Below are 21,330 nucleotides of genomic sequence, written 5' to 3'. Positions count from 1 at the left end.
TTGTGAAAAGATTGGCGAGGTTGTCTTGTGTTGGCACATAGGCCAAGCTGATCTCTCCTGTTGAGAGTCTCTCCCTAACATAGTGATAATGCACCTCAATGTGCTTTGTGCGAGCATGAAAAACTAGGTTTCTCGCAACTGCCAATGCACTTTGACTGTCAGTGAAGATAGAGGTGGCAGACTCCTGTCCACAACACCCAAGTCAGTCCCATAAGCCGTCTGAGCCACACACACTCAACCGTAGCTGTGAAAGCTGCCCTGTACTCAGCTTCACAACAACTAGAAGTGGCCACAGTAGGTTGCTTCCTGCTCAACCAAGATATGCATGAGCTACTGACGAGCATGAAACAAAAACCACTTGTGGACACTCTTGTGTCATAGCAACCAGCCCAATCTGAGTCCGAAAAGGCGTGTAAATCTGGTGGCAACGATCCCCCCTTGGGATAAAACAACCCAAGATGTATGGTGTCACTCAAGTAGTGAAAGATGCGTTTAAATGCCTTCCAATGCTGAGACCCTGGGCTATGCATAAACCTGCTCACCTGTGAGACTGCAAACTGAATGTCCGGCCTCATAATGCATACATAAATGAGGCAACCAACAACTGTCTGATAGAGTGTGACATCAAAGTGATTTCCAGCATCATGAAGACTCAACTTCAAACCTGTCTCCATTGGAGTAGCAATAGGCTTGCAGTCTTCAAGGCCAAATCTCCGCAACAATGTCTCAATATACTTTGTCTGACACAAAGCAATACCTCCATCACACTGCTTCAATTGTATCCCCAAATAATGATGCAAATGTCCCAAATCTGACATCTCAAAAGAGGCATTCAAATCAGCCTTAAAATCAGCAATATGACTTTCATTTGGTCCTGTGAGCAGCATGTCATTGACATAGAGAGCAATGATTAGATGTACATCATCCACACGTTTAACATACAAAGTGCTTTCTGTTGGACTATTCTGAAAACCATGTGCAGTCAAATATGCATGTATCTTTTCATACCACGCTCGTGGAGCTTGCTTTAAACCATATAAAGCCTTTTTCAACCTGCACACTTTGTTTTCCTGCCCTCTTTGAACAAAACCATGAGGCTGCGATACATACACCTCTTCATGCAAATCTCCATTCAAGAACGCAGTCTTTATGTCCAACTGATGTACATTCCAACCATTATGAGCTGCCAATGCACAAATGCTACGAATGGTAGTCATACGACAAGTGGGAGCAAAGGTCTCATCAAAATCAATGCCCTTTTCTTGAGCATAACCCTTTGCAACAAGTCTAGCCTTATAGCGATCAACACTGCCATCTGGCTTTCGTTTCAACTTAAAAATCCACTTACATCCAATGGCCTTTTTACCAATAGGCAAATCACACAAAAACCATGTACCATTCTTGATTATAGCATCATATTCACTTTGCATTGCAGCCAACCAATTTTCTGATTTTTGTGCCTCATCAAATGAAAGAGGTTCTTCCTCTTCACACATACTAGACACAGCCAAAGCATAACAATCTGATGCATAAGAGGCATGCTGAAAACCTGAACGAGTATGACTAGACATAGGTGCATCAATTTTACTATCACGCAAGATTTGCACCAGTCATTTAGGCATACCTCTAGCCTGCTCATTTTCAGCCCTATCCTCAGAAATTACATCCTGTAAATCTGCATCAGAAATAGGCTGATCTATGATATCGTTTGAAATCTGCATAGGCTGAATATTTGCCTCATTAGGACTTACATTTGAATTCCCACCTGTAAACAGAGGCAACAATGTATCAAATACATCCCGTGAGCTCACACCTGTCTCTTTGGTACATGATAACAAAGGCTGCACAGCATCTTCCACAAAAACAACATCTCGACTAATCAAGATACGCTTTGATTGTGGATGATACAATCTGTAACCCTTGCTCTCTGCACTGTAACCAACAAAAATGCATTTGACAGCCTTATCATCCAATTTTCTGCGTTGTTGCACAGGCACTAAAGCATAGGCCAAGCAACCAAAGACACGCAAGTGACCAATAGAAGGCTTCCTGCCATTCCAAGCTTCATATGGAGTAATAGACTACAAGGCCTTAGTGGGACACCTGTTGAGTACATATGCAGCACACATGACAACCTCAAGCCAAAACGCATGTGGCAAAGCTTGGCTCTTGACCATACATCGTGCCATCTCCATAAGTGACCTGTTTTTCCTCTCAGCAACACCATTTTGCTGAGGGGTATACGGCACTGTACATTGGTGTTTTATCCCACGACTAGCCAGAAATGCATCAAACTCTTTAGACAAGTACTCCCCCCCTCGATCAGAACGGAGGGTGCCCACAGTACAATTGGATACATTTTCAACCATAAGAAAAAACTGTTTGAAGCACAAAAACACTTCGGACTTTGCCTTCAGTGGATATACTGTCACGTAGGCTGTAACGCCTGTGACCGACGGCAGACCGGATGGCTATATCCGGGGTTCAGTGGGAGAGGACGCCCATGCGGAGTCATGGGCGGCCAGGCTAGTGTGGACGGCAGGCCACACACTATATAGCCTGGGGGATGAGGGGCAATCCTCATTCTTCCTCTATGGCTGGGTGGTGAGCCAGAGGCCGTCCCCTCTCGTGGTAACGCCCGTAGAGCGGCGTTACGGATATCTAACACTGGTATCAGAGCATGGTTCGAAGGGATCGTGAGAGTCCGCGCGCGAACGGGGGACCGGAGCCCACTCGGTGGTTTTCATCCACAATCTCCTTACCCTTATCTACACAAGGGAATGTGTGGAGGAAGGAGGACCAAGACTCTTGAAGGGAAGAACTCTTTCTCTCTCCCTCTCATTCTCTCTCCCCGTCATACACAGCTCGAGGTAAGCAAAATGTGTTGTTTTCATTTTTTTTTCTGCGTTGAATCACTTTGAAAGCTCTGCGTTGAAGGTTTTAAAAACAAAAAGCCTGTGTGTCGCCATGGGGGGGGCGCAGACCAACCCCACAAAAAAAAAACCGTATGCATTAAGGGAGGCGCAGCCACCCCCACGACCAGACCGTGTGTGTGTGGGGGCGAAGCTGCAACTCCGTGTGCAGAATCGGCGAAACACATATTAAGTCAACGCTGCAATACCGTGTGTGTGTGGGGGCGAAGCTGCAACTCCGTGTGCAGAATCGGCGAAAACTAGCCAGCCCCAGCAAGCCTTGAAATGCTGCGTTGATAGCTACAAATGCTGCGCAAAACTGTGTTGACTGCGTTGAATGGCTGGGCGGCGAAACCCATGCACGCGTGGGGTGGGGGGGCGAAGACCAGCCAGCCCTTTCGTCATGTATTGCTGCTGTTGTTTTTCTGGCAGCGTTGACGCTGAAATTTCATGTGTAGAGGGGGGGGAGGCGCAGGAGCACCGCATTGGCTGTGAGGTCATGCACTAAAAGTCTTTTCGCCGCTATGTGGGGAACAGGAGGCGGCCAGTGGCGGCGGCCAGCCAGCCAGGCCGGCCAGCGGCGGCGGCGGCCAGCCAGCCAGGCCGGCGGCGGCGGCGCCGGCCAGCCAACGACGGCGGCCACCACACAACCGGCCACAACGCCCAGCACACGCAACGCCCACCAGCGGCCAGAGACAACCAGATAGCAAAAAAAAAAAAAAAAAACCATTTCTTTTTTATATATATATTTTTTTTCATTATTCAATTTGAAAAAAATTGAAAATCAGAAAATTCAAGGAACCCTCTCTCTCGGCTGGGGAGGAGAATCATTCCCGCAAGAAATAATCCCGACAAGGGATAAGTGTTTCCGGGGCTAATTTTTGTTATAAGTTGCAGGCATTTTCTCGTGGATCGGAGCATCCCGGAAGCGTCCTTGTAGAGGCTCGCAACGCAACAAATCGACAAGCATCCGTAAAGGGGGGTGACTATTATTCTCTCTCCACCATTGCTCATTTTTATTAGCGTTTTTTTTTAGTAATTTTCGAGTTCTCGCATTATTTTTTTTGCAAGAATTAAAATGTCTGCTAGGCGTAGTGTGTCCCCACCGCCTTCTACTTCTCTAGGTTTTTCCAGTCTCTTGTCCTCGGTCGCGGGTTTGACCCCGACCGAATTGTCAGGCCGTACACGCCCGACCGTTGTTCGGTCCGGAGCACGCTTATCGATCACTCGTGATCCGCCAGCGCCGTCCTCGTCTATTGACCCTGCCTTAGGACCCAGCGAGCCCGCAGCGGCCGCATTGGCTGATGACCCCTTTCTGGCCGATGAGCCAGAGGACATGAACACTGACGTCGCCGAGGGGACCGAGGAGGACCTCTTGGATTATGACGACGATGACTATGACCTACTAGACCCTGCTGATGTCCTGACAGAGACGGAGTTCTCTAGTGGACTGTTTAAATATCTTAATGCCAAATTGAATACTATGGGTAAAGTCCAGGCTGATTTAGTCACGATGCTACAGAGCATCTCCACACGGTTAGATGCACTGACAGCCGCCTCGGCTAGTACTCCGACTCCTCGTGGTAGCCGAGCTCCTACAGCACGGGTGAGCGTAGCCTCGCCAGTGGTTGCAGGAGTACAGGCCGATGCGCCTGCGGGGCCGTCCGTAGAGACAGCTTCGTCATTGTTAAAAGACTTAAAGCCGCCTAGTTTTGGTGGCGAGGAAAAGGAGAGAAACAAGGACTCAGTCAATATGTTTCTAGCGAAGTGGTCAGATTTGCACGCGCTGCGACAGCAGCCTAGCCGTATACAGCCCGTAGAGGCTAGCCTCTCTTTAACCGGCAAAGCGTACAAGTGGTGGATGAGTCTGACAACTCGCCCTGCCACTTGGACGGAATTTGAAACAATGTTTCGAAAAGAATTTTTGCCTATTAATGAGGCAGAGAGAAGCTGGGAGTTATGGGACAAGTGCTCGATGGAGAACAAATCCCTAACTCAGTACATCTCAAACTACAGGGAGATAGTACTCAAGTTAAAAGGAATCGATGCATTCCAAACATTGCGGGGCTTTAAGAGAGGCCTCAAAGATGATTACCTTGAGTACGTAGAACCCCTACAGCCTAAAGACTTAGCAGAGGCAATTCAATATGCACAGATATTCGATGACATCAAGCGCCGTAGTGCGCGTGGTGGTTCTAGCAGGGCCGAGGGTAGTGAAAAGAGGAGGTCAGGCCTCAAAAGAAAAGGGTTCCGCAGTGAGAAACAAGGGAATAGGACGGACCAGGAAGGACAGGGTGGTCATTGGTCTAAAAAATCGCGACCATCCAGAAAAAAAAGAGACACTGAAAACCAAAAGAAAGAGCAATATATTAAAGCGCGAAAGGAAAATCGCTGCTTTAATTGCAATGAAGTAGGACACACGAAGGCTGAGTGTCCAAAGCCTAAAGCCAGCACGAGTGGCAACGAGCCCAAAAAAGATGGTAAATCTTCTAGGCAGTTGCATACAGTGCAGAGACTCCCTCTCAGTTCCGCAGAGTTCAGAGAGGTGACAGTGTGTCATTGTGATGAGCATCACGCTTGTTCAGTGACACCAGCGATGTGGCAGCCTACTGTAGGTCCGCATGACATGGTGCGCATGTATGGCACCATAGGTGGCCGTAGAGTCACAGTTTTTATTGATGATGGAGCTAGTCACAACTTCTTGAACTACTCGTTAGTCAAGAAATCGGGATTGACTGAGACCCGGAGTGATCATGAATATACTGTTGGCCTAGCCAACGGATATGACAAAACGGTATGGAATACCGTAGTATTGGGGGTCCCATTATCTATGCAGGACTACAAGGCTCCGCTTGACTTTCAGGTCATGCACTTAGCCAGAGCAGACGTATATCTAGGCAGGGAGTGGCTGTATGGCTTGGGCCCTAGTCTAGCTCGGAATTACTTACATAACACGCTATGTTTTGAGCATGGAGGTAGAGTCATCACCCTGCAGGGCGACCGTACTGTCCCTGCCACACCACTTATTTCCTCCATGGAGTTGTGTACAGCGGTCCGCAGAGACCAGATAGCAGAGGTATATGCTTGTTACCCTCTTTTGAATTCTGTTTCCGTAGATGAAACGATAAATGATGTTTGCGTAGACAAACAAGAAAAACAAAATACCCTTGGACGAGACCCACTGTTTGAAAACCCTGTTTGGCATGCATGTGATTCAAACAAGAAAAAATCCAAGGTGAATGAGACATTAAAAAAAAAGTACGTAGATACTTTAACGAATTTATTAGAGGAATTTCAGGATGTTTTTCCTGATGATTTACCAGATGGTTTACCACCATCTAGGGAAGTAGACCATGGCATCGAAGTTATGCCAGGATCAAAACCTATAAGCAAACATGCTTATAGATTAAGCCACTCCGAGGCACAGGAGGTGGAAAAACAATTAACGGAATATTTGAACAAAGGCTTTATTCGGCCTAGTTCAAGTCCGTGGGCATCGCCTATTCTTCTGGTAAAGAAGAAAGACGGATCTATGCGGATGTGCATAGACTATAGAGCTCTTAATCAGATAACGATTAAGAACAAGTATTCGATGCCATGCATGGATGAGTTGTTCGATCAACTCTATGGATCGAGATACTTCACAAAAATAGACCTGAGATCTGGGTATCATCAGGTTAGAATTAAACAAAAAGATGTTGCGAAGACAGCATTTAGGACCCGTTTCGGGCATTTTGAGTTTTTGGTTATGCCATTTGGGCTAACCAATGCTCCAGCGACGTTTATGACGCTGATGGACAGTATTTTACGTCCATATCTGGGAAAATTCGTAGTAGTTTTCCTAGATGATATTCTTGTGTACAGTAAGACACAGAAAGAACACATAGAGCATTTGCGTCTAGTGTTCAAGTTGTTGCGAGAGCACAAACTATTTGCAAAGAAAAGCAAATGTGAATTTTTTGAAACAAAAATTCACTACCTTGGCCATATTATATCCGCCGATGGTACGCGGATGGAGCCAGAAAAAGTAGAGGCTATTCTTAAATGGCCAGCGCCGAAGAATCTCGAGGAACTGCAGATTTTTCTTGGCATGTCGGGGTTCTACCGACAGTATGTGAAGGACTACGCGAAGATCGCAGTCCCGTTGACTGACCAGTTACGGTCAAAAACAAAGAACATTAGTTGGGGGGACGCCCAACAGAAAAGCTTTGATAAGCTCAAGGTGACCGTAGCAGCTGCACCTGTTTTGACAATTGTCGATCCAAATGAGCCGTTTGTTTTGGAAACAGACGCTAGTAATGAGGCCATTGGGGCCGTACTTATGCAAAGGGGACGCCCAATTGCATTTGAAAGTAAAAAGTTAGATCGTGCGCAACGTAACTACTCGGCTTACGAGCGAGAGTTACTAGCGATAGTTCATGCACTGAAAAAGTGGAGACACTATTTATATGGTGCCACTTTTGAGGTCCGAACGGACCATGAAAGTCTGAAATGGCTTTCAAGTCAAAATGAACTGAAGGGTAGAAAAGCTCGGTGGGCGGAGATTCTACAAGAGTTTGACCTTCAGATACGTTACCAGAAAGGTAAGTATAACGTGGTGGCAGATGCACTTAGTCGCATGCCACAGATTAATGAACTTAGTTTCACAGTCTTCAAGAATGATTTCTTGGAGTCCCTGCGTGGTTTATGTGAGCACGATCCATCTTTTACAGAGGTCTGGCGCGCTGTACGCGTACGCACTTCTTCACAGACGCGACCACCTCCCTCGTTGGCACGTATTGCTGGTCCGGAGAGACTGGCCGAAGGTGCAACGGGAAGGGAAGCGAGAGTTAGTCCGGAGAGACTAGCCGTGTCTTCTGGGTATAGTTTGGAACCGGAGAGTTCTGACGTAGGCCCTTCATCACCTTTGACTGCCACGGCTTCAAAGGGGAGTGATAAACTTCGTCGGGGGGAGAAATATGCTAATTACTCCATTGACGACGGGTACTTACTCTACAAGGGTAGAATATGTGTACCAACTATTGGTGACTTTCGGGCCCAAATTCTTAAAGAAAGTCATGATAGTCCAAGTGCGGGTCATCCCGAGATTCAGAAGACCTATGCACTAGTAAAAAGACAGTTTTATTGGCCTAGTTTGTTTAAGGATGTCCAGACTTATGTGCTGAAATGCAATAAGTGCCAGGTCAATAAACATGAACGTCTTAAGGTTGGAGGACTACTCCATCCGCTGGAGATTCCTCAAGGGAAATGGGAAAGCATTTCCATGGATTTCATTACTGGTTTACCCAAGACGAGTCGAGGGAATGACTCGGTGTGGGTGGTAGTGGACAGGTTAACTAAAATGGCAAAGTTTATTGCCACGAAGAAAACTGTTAAAACGCCAGAGTTGGCAAAACTCTTTATTGAACATCTCTACAAGCTATATGGCCTGCCCGCAGATATAGTGTCGGATAGAGATAGAAAGTTCAACAGTCATTTTTGGAGGGAAGTCTTCAAAAAGCTGGATACTACTCTGAGTATGAGTACGGCAGATCATCCGGAGTCTGATGGTCAAACTGAAAGAGTTAACCAAATTCTAGAGGATATGTTGCGTTCTTATGTTAGTAAGAAGCAATCTAATTGGGAAGAGTACTTACCCTTACTGGAGTTTGCCTATAATAGCTCCAAACACTCAGCGACTGGATTTACACCATTCATGTTAATGTATGGATTCCAGCCGAGATCTCCAATGGCTGTAGGCCTAGAAAAGGAGAAGATTCAATTTGTCAAGGATTTCCTTGAAGATATGAATGATATGCTCAGAGCCGCACGTGAGAGCATTCGTAGCGCTCAGGATCGCGCTAAAACTTATGCGGATAAAGGACGAAGAAAGGTGACCTTTGCAGAAGGTGACTTTGTATTCCTCAAGGTTCCTGCGCAGTCAGAAACCATGAAAACAGGAAAGTGTGATAAACTTTCTCCGAGATATTGTGGTCCTTTTAAAATCCTTAAGAAGATTGGGGACGTAGCATATAAACTTGAGTTACCGGAGAGTTCTCAAGTCCATCCTGTCTTCCATGTCAGTAAACTGAAGAAATCAGTTCACGGGTTAGAGAACGCAGTTTCTCCAGAGATTTTGGTGGACTTGATAGAGCCACCAAAGATACCACATGAACCTGAAAAGATTCTACAGTATCGTGATAGACAGACCCGACATAAAGTGTACCAGGAGGTACTTGTTAAATGGACAGATAGGGATGAGGAGGTAGCTACCTGGGAACGCCGTAGTGCAATTTCCAGAAGGTTTCCCCAGTTTGTTTTCGAGGACGAAAACTCTTCTTAAGGGGGGGGTAATGTCACGTAGGCTGTAACGCCTGTGACCGACGGCAGACCGGATGGCTATATCCGGGGTTCAGTGGGAGAGGACGCCCATGCGGAGTCATGGGCGGCCAGGCTAGTGTGGACGGCAGGCCACACACTATATAGCCTGGGGGATGAGGGGCAATCCTCATTCTTCCTCTATGGCTGGGTGGTGAGCCAGAGGCCGTCCCCTCTCGTGGTAACGCCCGTAGCGGCGTTACGGATATCTAACACATACCCATGCATGCCTCGAGTAATCATCAATGAAATTCACGAAGTACAAGTTTTTACCAAATGACGGAGTTTGCATAGGCCCACATACATCACTATGTACAAGTTGCAATTTGCGAGTGGCCCGCACAAAACCATCCTTTGGAAACGCAGAACGCTGCATTTTACCCAAAATACAGCCTTCACAAACATGTTTCAATGGTGCCTCAAGAGGGGGCAATGAAGCAACCATATCAAATTTCTGCAAACGCAGCAAACTAGCAAAGTTCAAATGACCAAAACGAGCATGCCATAGTTTTGCATCTGAAACTGCCTTTTCATCAGAAAGTGCATTTGCTGAATCTTCCACACACTTGTCATAAGAATTGAGCCTATATACAGCCCACGAAACAAGGTGCCAGATGCAATAATCGTATCACCAGAAGTTCATGAACAGTACATCTATCATCCACAAATTTGACTATAAATCCAAGTCTAGCAAGCGCAGAGACAGACAATAGATTCTTCTTTATCCCTGGCGCATACAAAGCATCTGAAAGTGTGAAAGCGCTGCCATTTGCACAGCAGTAAGCATAATTTTACCAACGCCCTTCACTGGGTAAGAAGCATTATTAGCACATGTGATAGTATTCCCATTAGAGACAGCCTCAAGAGAAGTGAACATATCACGATGCGAGGTAATGTGCTTTGTAGCACCACTGTCAAAATACTATACATTAGAGTCAACAGAAACTGCCAAACATGCATCATGTACAGATGGGTCATACTGGCAATACACGCTAAACGCCCATTTTGTATCCTGCACAACATTTACAGAATCTGCATTTGTAGAAGCATCCGCTATTGTGGCTGCATTTGACTCTTTCTTCTTTGCCTCTTTAGCCTTTAGCTTAGGGCAATTCTTAATGACATGATCATTTGCCTTACAATAGTTGCACCTGGTCTTTTTCTTGCCTTTATCAAGAGCCTTCTCAGACTTATTGTTGTTACCTGTGGAAGGAGAAGAAGTTGCAGACCTACTAATAGGAGAAGAAATAGTGGAAGGGGCTGCCTTACCACTTCTTCTCTGCTGCTGGGCAGCAATAAATGCTTGATCAACTACACGCTGCCTGGCCCTGTTTTGCCTGGACTGCGCTTCTTGCAAGAGCTTGTTGACTAAAGTATCATACTTGACAGCATCAGGTCTTTCCTCAGCAAGAAGTCTCCACGTGGAAGCAAAAGTCTAATATGTCTCAGGTAAAGCATCAAGAACAGTTTGCACAAGAGAATGATCAGGAATAATCTCACCTACAGAAATCAACTGTTCTTTGAGATCTTTAATCTCAGCAAGAAAAACATTCATGTCATCATCTTCCTGCATAATCTTCAATTCTAGCTCTTTACGCAGGTAAGAGATTTTTGCCTCGTTACGACCTGCATACAAACCAGCTAGAATATCCCAAGCCTATTTTGCTGTTTTAGCTGAACGAATATGTGGGGTGATGTTACGTTTGACAGAAAGTGCAATCAAGGCATGAGCCTGCGCATCTTTACCATCCCAACGAGCTTGTTCAGCAGCGGGTAAAACAGCAGTAGAGCTGCTAGAACCTGCAACATCCTCAACAGATCCTACATCCACAGAACTTGGACGTACATCCATACCCTGCACAATGTTCCACACTCCTTTTGCAACCAAAACATGCTGCATCATGTATGCCCAAAGTGGGTAGTAGCTGTCTCCGTCCAGTTTGTCTTCATGCGAAATACATCATTGCTGTTATCAGCCATGGCCACTGACTGAAACTGATGCAAAAGCTACCTGTAATGAAGCAAAGACTGAACAGAAGACAACTTGTGCTATGTAGCACCGTCCATAATAGAACACGTATGCGTGTTTTGCAGAAAACTGCACTGTCGAAATTTCTGCAGAAAATGACGAAAACACCTGTGCAGAACTTGAAATGCAAAAACGGAGCCCGAAACGACCTCAAATGCAAATTTGCAGAGTACAGGGACCTGCAAGCGCTCGTGAAAACTCACCTCAATCGGAGAACGTGAGTCGGAGGGTGCTGGCGACGTAGCCCTGGGAGCCGATGCCTGCTCTGATACCAATTGTTGGAATTAGGGTTGCAGGAAAGCACACAAAGCTTGGAGAAGAAGAAGCAAGAATGCACACAACACAAAGTGTATTAGATTGTGTCAATGTACAAAAGATAAGTTAGCCCTAGAATGATGGGCGTATATACAAGCCGGGGGAAAAAACCTCCTAAAGAGGAAAAAAGTGCCCCGACGGTCCTAAGTGTGTTCATACACATCACTGCCTATATATATATGGCAACATTTGCGTGTCTCGAGTCATCAAGAAATTGGAACTCGAAGTAAACAAGTCGAACATATGACTGAGGATGAGCTTAGCAATGCCATATTAGAGAAATTAAAGGTAAGGGAAGGAAGAGAGATGTCGGGCCATGGACATAGTCACCTTTACCCCCGCAGGGAACTAGTGTGGTGCTCCATGTGCAGACTAAACCATACCACCACTGAATGTCCGCAGTTAAGGGCAAGACCACTGAATGTCCGCAGTTAAGGGCAAGACCATTAGTGTATTGTGCACATTGTGTAAAATTGGGCAATCATAACACATCATCGTGTAGATTTTCAAGGTTTCAAAATATAGCACAACTGCAAACAAACAGAGTCCCACTGGCATTGCCGACACTACCTGTGCAAACCACTGCCACACTGCTGTACAACTGAACCCTTCTTACTTCCCTAGGGAAATGTTTCGGTTACAAGATGCTTCGCCCTTGCCACCACCAATTCTACCACCATAATCACCACAGGCCAAGATCAATTAAGTAGTGATTGAAGAGCCATCAAAAGATATTGAACTGGCAGAGGAACTAGAATTTAGTGGGGAATACTATGAGGATATGGGTGATGTCACGCCAGAGTATTATGTCCTATAGAATAACAAGCCAGTACATGTGTTTCAAACCACGGTACAATGGAAGGGCAAGGAAATCAACTCAAATCTGAGAAGAGGACCTTTACAATGCTATGGCTGTGGTGGGCCACATCAAGTAGCCGAATGCCCAAATAAGAATATGACTCATACACACCAACCATAACAAGTGGTGACCACACCCAATGACATGCCAATGCTCACTTGCACTAAGTGTGAACTTGATCATCTGATCAAAGATTGTCCCTACCGAGCAAGTGGTTCAGCTTCTACTGCTAAATCAGGCCACCATTCGTACCATTAGTGTACAATCTGGGAAGATCACACTGCTCAATGTCCTAACACGAGCTCAAGCTCAGTTGGGTGACAAAGGAAGGAACCGGGCGGATGCTACTATTTCCAAATCTGGTCGCAGAGGAGAAGAGTGAAGAAATTAGAAAAGGGGGACACACGGGTTACAATCCAAGATGGATCCGAAGAAGATACAATTGATACCGGATCCACACAATCAAAGGAAGAGGGGGATCAAGGGATCAATTTGGAAGGGTTAGACCAAGGAAAACAAGGAGAACAACTAGCAACCCCAAAGGGGGTTGGTGAATATCCTAATGCTGAGACGAAGAAATAAGGAAGTTAGAAGATGCCAAGGCCCTAGTTGAAAAGTAACAAACAAATTTATGAAATTAAGCCTAGGGCTAGCCGAGTAAGGGATACCATCTATCCACTGGATGTACCACCCTGCAATAGGGCCTTGAACCTACCCACCCTGGTTTCGAAAGAAAATGAAGTAGACTCCCAAACAAACACAATGACTAGAATGTTCAAGGAAAATGAGTTGGGGGGGTCCATTCATTCTTTCCCCATGAAAGAATACGAGACACCTCGATGGGAAGAACACTCTATATCTAAGGAACCTAGGGATATAGGAAGCCTAGCAGCCGTGTTATCCACACCTGTCGAGATGCCCTTGGGTCAGTTGTTATGCAATTCACCCACCCTATGGACATATGTAAAGGAATGGGTCAAAGGAGGTCTAAGGCCAGCAGAGAATATGGATGAGGCTCTGCCACCCTTGGTAGAAAGACACTTGAGGCATACAAAGGAAAACACGAGTGGTTAAGATACCAGTTAACCAACTGGGACTACTATGAGAGTGATGACACGAATGCTACCATTCTGATTCATCATAATGAATACCAGGTGTTAGCCGTCCTGGATGGTGGGGTAGGTGTTAGCATCATTACCAAACATTGCTAGAAAATTTGGGAGAAGCCAGATCTAAAAAGAGCAGATCTAATCGTTAAGATGGCTGATGGAACATCTTCGAGACCCATTGGGCTCTTGGAAAATGTGAAGTTCAGACTTTTTACGTTTCAATATCATCATACATTTGTGGTCATGGACTTCCTATGCCAAACTGATACATATGACATAATATTGGGATGACCTTTCATGAGGGAATCCAAATTGGTGCATGATTGGGCTTTGGATCATGTATATGTACGCAGGGACTCACAAACATTAAAGATTGATCTAAGAGCTTGGAAGGCACACCCCATGGAAGGGCAATTGTTCGGTAATGACTGGGTCACAACGGAGCAAACCACATCCCTATAGATATGCCAACCCACAGAGGGGGAAACCAAGGATGAGGAGGATACGGAGATGTATGCATCACTACCTCCCCCGGATTTCTGTGAGAATTGGATGCATGTGTTGGCCACAATTGATGTGATGCAACGTAAGAGAACCCATTATTTGGAATCTAGAAACATCCCTATGACTTCTATCTGCATGGTTGATTGGCAAACCATGGATGGGGAGTCAATGGAGGAGACATCAAGTACAGAAGGCACCGTGGCACGAATTCAAACCAGTAGTCAACGCATCAAGCGATAGCAAAAACAAAAACGGTACCTAGCCCAACAAAATGCATTGTTGCGAAGCAAACCAATGGTTGAGATACCTTGAGGCTACAAGGGTACATGATGAATTCTCTAAGGATTGGGGCGACGACTTGAGTAAAATACCATTGGAAGAGAGGAATCTAGAAAAAATCACCCTTAAGGAAACTGATATACCCAAACTTACAAAAACGAGATGCCAAAAACGAAACAAAGCCTTGGCAGAGGCAGAACGTGAGGCAAAGAAAATCATGGAAGAAACAAAAAAAGACAATGAGGACAAAATGGATGTACTCTCAGTGCATAACCATTTCAAGAACTATACAATTGATGATCAAAGAGTGGTTTAGTTAATAGCCACTAGGGTAAAAGAGGAAGGGCTGTCGACATCATACGATGGCAGAAGACAAGGAGGTTGATATTACAGAATCAAGGGAAGAAGTAAGGCTCGTATATATTGCCAAAGATTTGACCTCTATAGAAGAAGTAGAACTTATTGCTCTTCTCAAGGAATACAAGGATTGTTTCACCTAGAACTATAAGGAAATGAAAGGGGTACTGCCCAAGGTGGTACAACAACATACAATTCCAATTATGGAAGGATCATGGCCTGCTAGGAAGAAACCATGCCAGATGAATCCAAAGTATGCAGCAATTGTAAAGAAGGAAATTGATAAGCTCATTGTTGCTGTGCTGACTTTATCTATGAGATCAAACATACAGATTGGTTATCACTCATTGTGATAGTGCCTTAAAAAAATGGAAAATTGAGAGTATGTGTCAATCTTAAGAAAGTAAATGCAGCCACTCGAAGGGACCATTACCCATTACCGTATACCGAACATGTCCTAGAAAGAGTGGCTGGAAGGGAAGCGTACAACTTCTTGGATGGGTTTTCATGGTACAATCAGGTGTCCATAGGACGAAAAGACCAACATAAGACTGCCTCCAATACCATGTGGGGAACATTCGCTTACAAGATCATGTCATTCGGTCTTACAAATGCCCGGCAATCTTTCAAAGATTGATGTGCACAGCTTTTAAGGACTACTTGCAAAAGTGGTTGGAAGTGTTTATTGATGATCTATGTGCAAATTCTCGATGGGAAGATCATTTGAAGTGTTTGAGGAAGGTGTTTGAACGTTGCCGATTATCTCGGATATCACTAAACCCTTTGAAGTGCCAGTTCTGGGTCAAGCATGGTGTGATACTAGGACACATAATCTCAAAAAATGGCATATCCACTGACGATAGCAAGGTCAAGTTGATCTTGGAACTTCCACCACCCACCAACTAAAAAGGTGTGCAAAGGTTTATGGATCGTCATGCGGGTTATTATCGACGCTTCATCATATTTTATGCGGAGATAGCTAGACCCTTGTATAAACTGCTCATTGTCTTTGAGTGGACAAAGGAGTGTCAAGAGGCTTATGATCATCTGAAGCAAGCCTTGATCGTGCCAGACATACCATGCTAGGTATGGGCATAGGAACATGGGGCTTTAATACCATAGGGTATATGGGAGTTTTTTGGTAGGCATTCACTTCTACAAGTAAGCAAATACTGACGTTTTTTTCAACGAAAAAGAATTGCTTGTAAAATTTACGATCATCTATATGCGCATCGAAAAAAACGTCGCTATAAAATCGTGGGAAACATCGTCCAAATAAGCGTCAAAACATGTCACAATAAATGTTGGAACGTTCATTTTGAGGTATGTAGCAATGTTTATTCTGACGCATATACCAAGGTAGCTTAACTAGTAACTTTAACAAAATAAATAAAAACCACTGACTACATCCTCTTTGTGACTAACCAACCCTAGGTCGTTCTCTCTCTCTCTCTCTCTCTCTCTCTCTCTCTCTCTCTCTGTGTCTCTCATTGCACACAAAAACAATGTTTCTCTCTCTCCTTCTCCTCTCTCTCTCTCTCTCTCTCTCTCTCTCTCTCTTTCAAGTATGATGTTGCTTTTTCTTGAGTTTTTTTTATCAATGCCATTATTCAATATGATAATCTCTTTCTTGGCTTTTGTATGAATGTGATTTTTAATCGATGTTAATGGTTTTCTCAAGTAGTTGTTTTCCTTTGTAGACCTACTTCTTAACATAGAAGTAAAGTCACAAGATCAAATCGTGAGTGAGAACTTTATTTATGGGAACGGTTACATATTACTTAGAGACGGGAAAAAGTCACAAGATCAGTGAGAACTTTATTTATGGGAACTTTACTTAGAGACGGGAAAAAGAAAACGCCAACACTCACTTTTCAGATTCAGTCATATTATGCACTAGAAAATCATGCATTGTATGGGCAGCAGATTAGGAGACCGAAGGTTTCTCGGGGTAGTTGCCGCCAGCGTAGTTCAAGGTGGTCTTATAGAGCGGGAGCCCTTTGACATAGTAGTTCAACAGATAGTCGTTGAACACAACCTCTCTAAAGAAGGGTGGATTATCTTCACTGCAGAGCGCAGGGAGAGGGCTCACTGTCACGTCCTCGCAAGGACCGAACAGACCGGCTAGAGAGATTCTGGGCTTGTCTTTGTTAACGACGACTCTGTGCTCTACACTTTTGTACTTAGCGTTGGTCATGATCTGCACGCACAGAAGAGGGCGAAGAACCCTTGTTACATGCGAGTAGGCTTTCTAATTATGTGTTCGAGCTGAGAGAGGAGGAGGTGGTACCTCGATCTGGTCACCTATGTTGATGACGAATGCGTTGGGGATGGGTTTGACCGCCACCCAGGAGTCCCCCTTGCGGACTTGGAGTCCGGGGACGGCGTCAGGGAGGAGGAGCGTGAGGCTGTTGAGGTCGGAGTGGGCGCTCTGTCCGAACACAACGCTAGGGTCGGGACACGGAGGGTAGAAGTTGCACACCAGTACAAGGCGCTCCAGCCCGGGCAGCTCTCCGCTTCGCACGTGCTCCTTGCTCAGTCCGAGGCTCTCGAAGATGGCCTGGTAGAGAAGTGCGGCGAGCTTGTCGAGCCCGACCTGGTACTCGCCTCTCTGCAGGTGCACGTCATGTAATGATTAGGGCCTCGACAGCATAGCTAGGATCATATAGCGCAGGAACTACCTCATGACCTCCGGTGCGATGGGGAAGCCGTCGCAGACGCCTGGCCGCCGCCTGATGACGAGCGCGTCCTTCCAGTCGCGCGTGGCGCCCGTGCCCGTTGCAAAGGTGACACCGCTGTGGGCATCGCTGAAGGGCAACTGGCTTTTCGCCGCCGTGGGGAGTTCGTAGAAGCGGCGGACTGCCTTTAAAATCTTTTCTGCATCTATCCCATGATTGACCACCTAACAAGAAGAAGAAAAACAATGAGCAGTCGACGTTGGGCGGCAAGCTACTTGATCAGCTCATTACCTGAAAGAATCCCCACTCCTCGGACGCTCGAACAATCTGGTCGACGACGTCCGCCCACCTCTCGGGCTTCTCTGCCTCGGATACGTCCACAACAGGGATCTCCAGATCGTTATTGTCACGGACTCTGTCGAAGGCCGGGCGCTCGTCCGCAGGCCTCACGTAGGATTCGGGAACCTCCGTCACGCCGGCATCTAACATTGCTTTCACGCCTCCTGTGTGAGCAGCTGGAGTGGGAGACATTTAGTGGATGGAAATGATATTTAGCAGCAAGTACTTCACGCTCCGCAGAGACGCCCTCTACGGGGTAGGTAGCACCGATCGCATGAGCCCTTTACTTAAATGAGGCCTTATAAAAGTATTTCTGACACTCTTGTCGGCTACGCGGATCGCGTGAGCCCTTTTCTTGAAACCAAAGGTTAGACTGCATAAAAGTTTTGTCAGTATGAAAATGTCCCCTTTTTTGTTAATTTTGTAGGTTTCTTCATTTTCTAAGGATATCCCCACCTCAGTATTCCTAGTAAACACTCGATGTAACTTATTGGGTACATGGGCATATCCTTAAGAGTACCGCCAATGTAAAAATCATCGAGTCCATTACCATAAGAATTCTTAGTAAGTCGCTATCATGATGCATTGAAAAGTGGCAAGAGCATTACATAATCCAAAAGGCATGTTATGTACCTCGTTCCAAATCCTTGAATTAGGCCCCATGTTATGTACCTCGTTCCTAATCCTTGAATTAGTGGGCCTAATCCAATAGGGCTAAGGGAGCCTTGAAATGAAGAGAAAGTGGGCTAAGGTTATTATTAATAAATCCATGTGTACTGGCTATTTATAACAGTTTGGTTTTTTATATAGCAGACCAAGGGGCACTATATAAGTGAATCATGGGTTACTGTTGTTCTAACCTCACTTTTGGTCAGAGTTCGACCTACAAGCAAGACTCCAACCACATCTATGGCAAAGCATCCCTCTAAGGACTAGCATGAACCTTTGGGATCTTAGATTAATCCTTAATCTTTTTTTTACATAACTCATTAAGGCTAATGAGCATTCAATGAGTAGATGCTCATGAGTTGTCAAATCGTCCATTTTGGGGGTCATTTATGAAAGGGTATAAAAGGGGTGTCATTAAAAGGTTAACTTTTTGATTCTCAATTACTTTTTTGGGAAAATGCCCATATCCCTTTCATTATAAATTCAAAAATATTCCCCCCCAAAAAAGGGAAATTCGTATTTCCCACGACTTTTAAAAAAAAAATTCGGACCGTGAAAAAGTCCAACGTGAAAGTTTAGCCGCCGTGAAAAGGTCCGACATGAAAGTCTGGCTGTGAACAAAATTTCAGCAAAAAAATTCCGGCCGTGAACAAAATTTCGTCGTGAAAGTTCACACGTTTAAAAAAAAATCGAATTTAATATTCCGTGGAGTTCGGTTCACGGCGTGAAAACCTAAGGTTTCATGGTTTTTTTTCATAACGAATTTAATATTCCATGGACTTCGGTTCATGGTGTGAAACATTTAACGTTTCATGACGTGAAAACCTAAGGTTTCACAGCGGGAAAAAAAAATCGAATTTAATATTCCGTGGAGTCCGGTTCACAGCATGAAACATTTAACGTTTCACGGCGTGAAAACCTAAGGTTTCATGGTGTTTAAAAAAAATCAAATTTAATATTCTGTGGAGTCCAATTTACGACATGAAACATTTAACGTTTCACGACGTGAAAACCTAAGGTTTCACGGCGTATTTTTAAAAAAATTAAAATTTATAAAACTCGTTACTAGACTTAGCACACACACAAGCTCAACTTGCCCTCATTCTTACACACCCATTCATTCACAAATACAAGCAAGAGGAACACATTCACTATGCACACAAGCAAAGAGAAAAACCTCACTCCACTCCTATCTTCCTACAAGCATGCACACTCTCAAGCATCACGCTTCCATGAAAGCTTCAAATCAATCCACATACTCAAAAATGAAATACTAAAAGCATGCATAAGAGTAAAATGATTAGAGAAGAGGATGAGAAAAGACTCATGACATTGCTATTGATTCAATGAAGAGATTTATCTCATACAAAGATGTAGATGGGGTGAGAGAAGAGTCTTCACCTCTATGGAGAAGAGGGAGAGTAGCTCTCTCAAAGGAGCTCTTGCATGAACTTAGCCCAAAGTGTACATAAGCTCTCAAATGAGCCACTTCATACAAGCTCCGATTTGAGCGGAGATTACAGATCCGTGATCTACGCATCAAGAGCTTTCCATAGATATGCTACATAATATGGTTTTATCCGCTAGATTTTAAATTCCATTTTTCCCCCAAAATTCAAATTCGAATAAAGTAGCCGTTTTGAAGCTTCAAATTAGAAAACGTTTCTTCTTAAGAGAAAAGGTTTGACTCCCTTAAACTGCCAAATAAAAGGGCCCAAGAAGACTCCATTGAGTTCCTAATGAAGCGTCGATTTGATGTAGATCCAGATGCCATCACTATATGGGGCACCCAAATATAGAGATGCTTGAGTGCAAGTAGTGGTGAACGGGTTACTAGTTCATGTCACAATTGATGGTCAACAAAGAGCCACTTGCATCAGAATCTATGGTAGATAACACCTTAGCAAGGTTAGAATATATGTTCTCGTGTCCAAGCGAGATATCGATTGTTGTTGATATTTTGTGTCGATGTCCTTAAAGTGATGTTAACCTCCAGTGAATAAAAATGCAAGGTTACACTTCCTCTCCTTAACCATGATGTTGAGGAATAGTCAGTCCGTAGAGCATACGGTTCTCTTTCACTTCTATCGTGAGAGACGATCACGCTTCCTCTCCTTAACCATGATGTTGAGGAATAGTCAGTCCGTAGAGCATACGGTTCTCTTTCACTTCTATCGTGAGAGACGATCACCGTGAACATTAGCTATCTCAACACTTAGAACATTATACCAATGTAACTTGATTGAACACAATGCTAATCAATACACTTAAATACACTAACATTTGATGGACATTTGTTCAAATACAAGAAGTAAATTGCTGAATTGACAAGAGACACACAATGAGCCGGAACGGCCGACCCCTCCCTCAAATAAAGTATATTGATCTTGGGAGAATCAAGTACATAGTGTCATGGGCATTTCTGACCAGATTTCCATACCAATGCATATGAATACAGTATTGCAAACAAGTGGTTGTGGATGTAGACTTGCAACCCACATACCCTCTATCCATACACATCCACATCCACATCCCTTCTTTTACATACACATCCACATCCCTTTATATCACATCACATCCTTTCACATACACATCCATTCTTTTACATATCCTTCTTTCGCATACATATCCATACACATCCATTCTTTTACATATCCTTCTTTTACATACACATCCACATCCATTCTTTCACATACACATCCACATCCCTTTACATCATATCACATTCTTTCACATACACATCCACATCCATTCTTTCACATACACATCTACATCCATGTACTTCCCATCTCACCCTTTCACATATCCTCTCATCTCATCATTCTCATCCACATCCATTTACTTCACATCTCATCCCCATTCATTTTCATCACGCCACATCCTATCACATCCCATTCACATCTTATCGCATCCCATTTACATC

At 44.6% G+C, this 21,330-nt stretch overlaps 1 protein-coding gene and 1 pseudogene across 2 annotated transcripts; both read right to left on the bottom strand.

The window, feature by feature from the left end:
* Positions 1 to 16,465: 16,465 nt before the first annotated feature.
* On the bottom strand, positions 16,466 to 17,350 carry LOC147605381 (jasmonate-induced oxygenase 2 pseudogene; annotated as a pseudogene). The gene is made up of 2 exons (XR_015265148.1): positions 17,012 to 17,350; positions 16,466 to 16,921 (listed from the first exon to the last, which is right to left on the bottom strand). The product of XR_015265148.1 is annotated as a jasmonate-induced oxygenase 2 pseudogene (transcript).
* Positions 17,324 to 17,966, bottom strand: LOC147605380 (putative 2-oxoglutarate-dependent dioxygenase SLC1). The gene is made up of 2 exons (XM_086793483.1): positions 17,691 to 17,966; positions 17,324 to 17,623 (listed from the first exon to the last, which is right to left on the bottom strand). Exons 1-2 carry the CDS (start codon positions 17,928 to 17,930, stop codon positions 17,399 to 17,401), a joined length of 465 nt encoding a protein of 154 aa, XP_086649609.1. The 5' UTR covers positions 17,931 to 17,966; the 3' UTR covers positions 17,324 to 17,398.
* Between the last annotated feature and the right edge of the window lie 3,364 nt (positions 17,967 to 21,330).

The sequence above is a fragment of the Cibotium barometz genome, chromosome 59 (genome assembly GCF_041138505.1).
Source record: "Cibotium barometz isolate CiBa-2024 chromosome 59, ASM4113850v1, whole genome shotgun sequence".
Classification (NCBI taxonomy): domain Eukaryota; kingdom Viridiplantae; phylum Streptophyta; class Polypodiopsida; order Cyatheales; family Cibotiaceae; genus Cibotium; species Cibotium barometz.
Note: the sequence above shows the minus strand (reverse complement) of the source record. Positions and strands in the feature narration are given on the sequence as shown.

Excerpts from the sequence above, each read along its gene's own strand:
- LOC147605380 (XM_086793483.1), bottom strand. The coding sequence starts at position 17,930 with ATGTCTCCCACTCCAGCTGCTCACACAGGAGGCGTGAAAGCAATGTTA. Across the intron at positions 17,624-17,690 it reads AGGAGTGGGGATTCTTTCAG|GTGGTCAATCATGGGATAGA; the intron begins GTAATGAGCTGA and ends TCTTCTTGTTAG.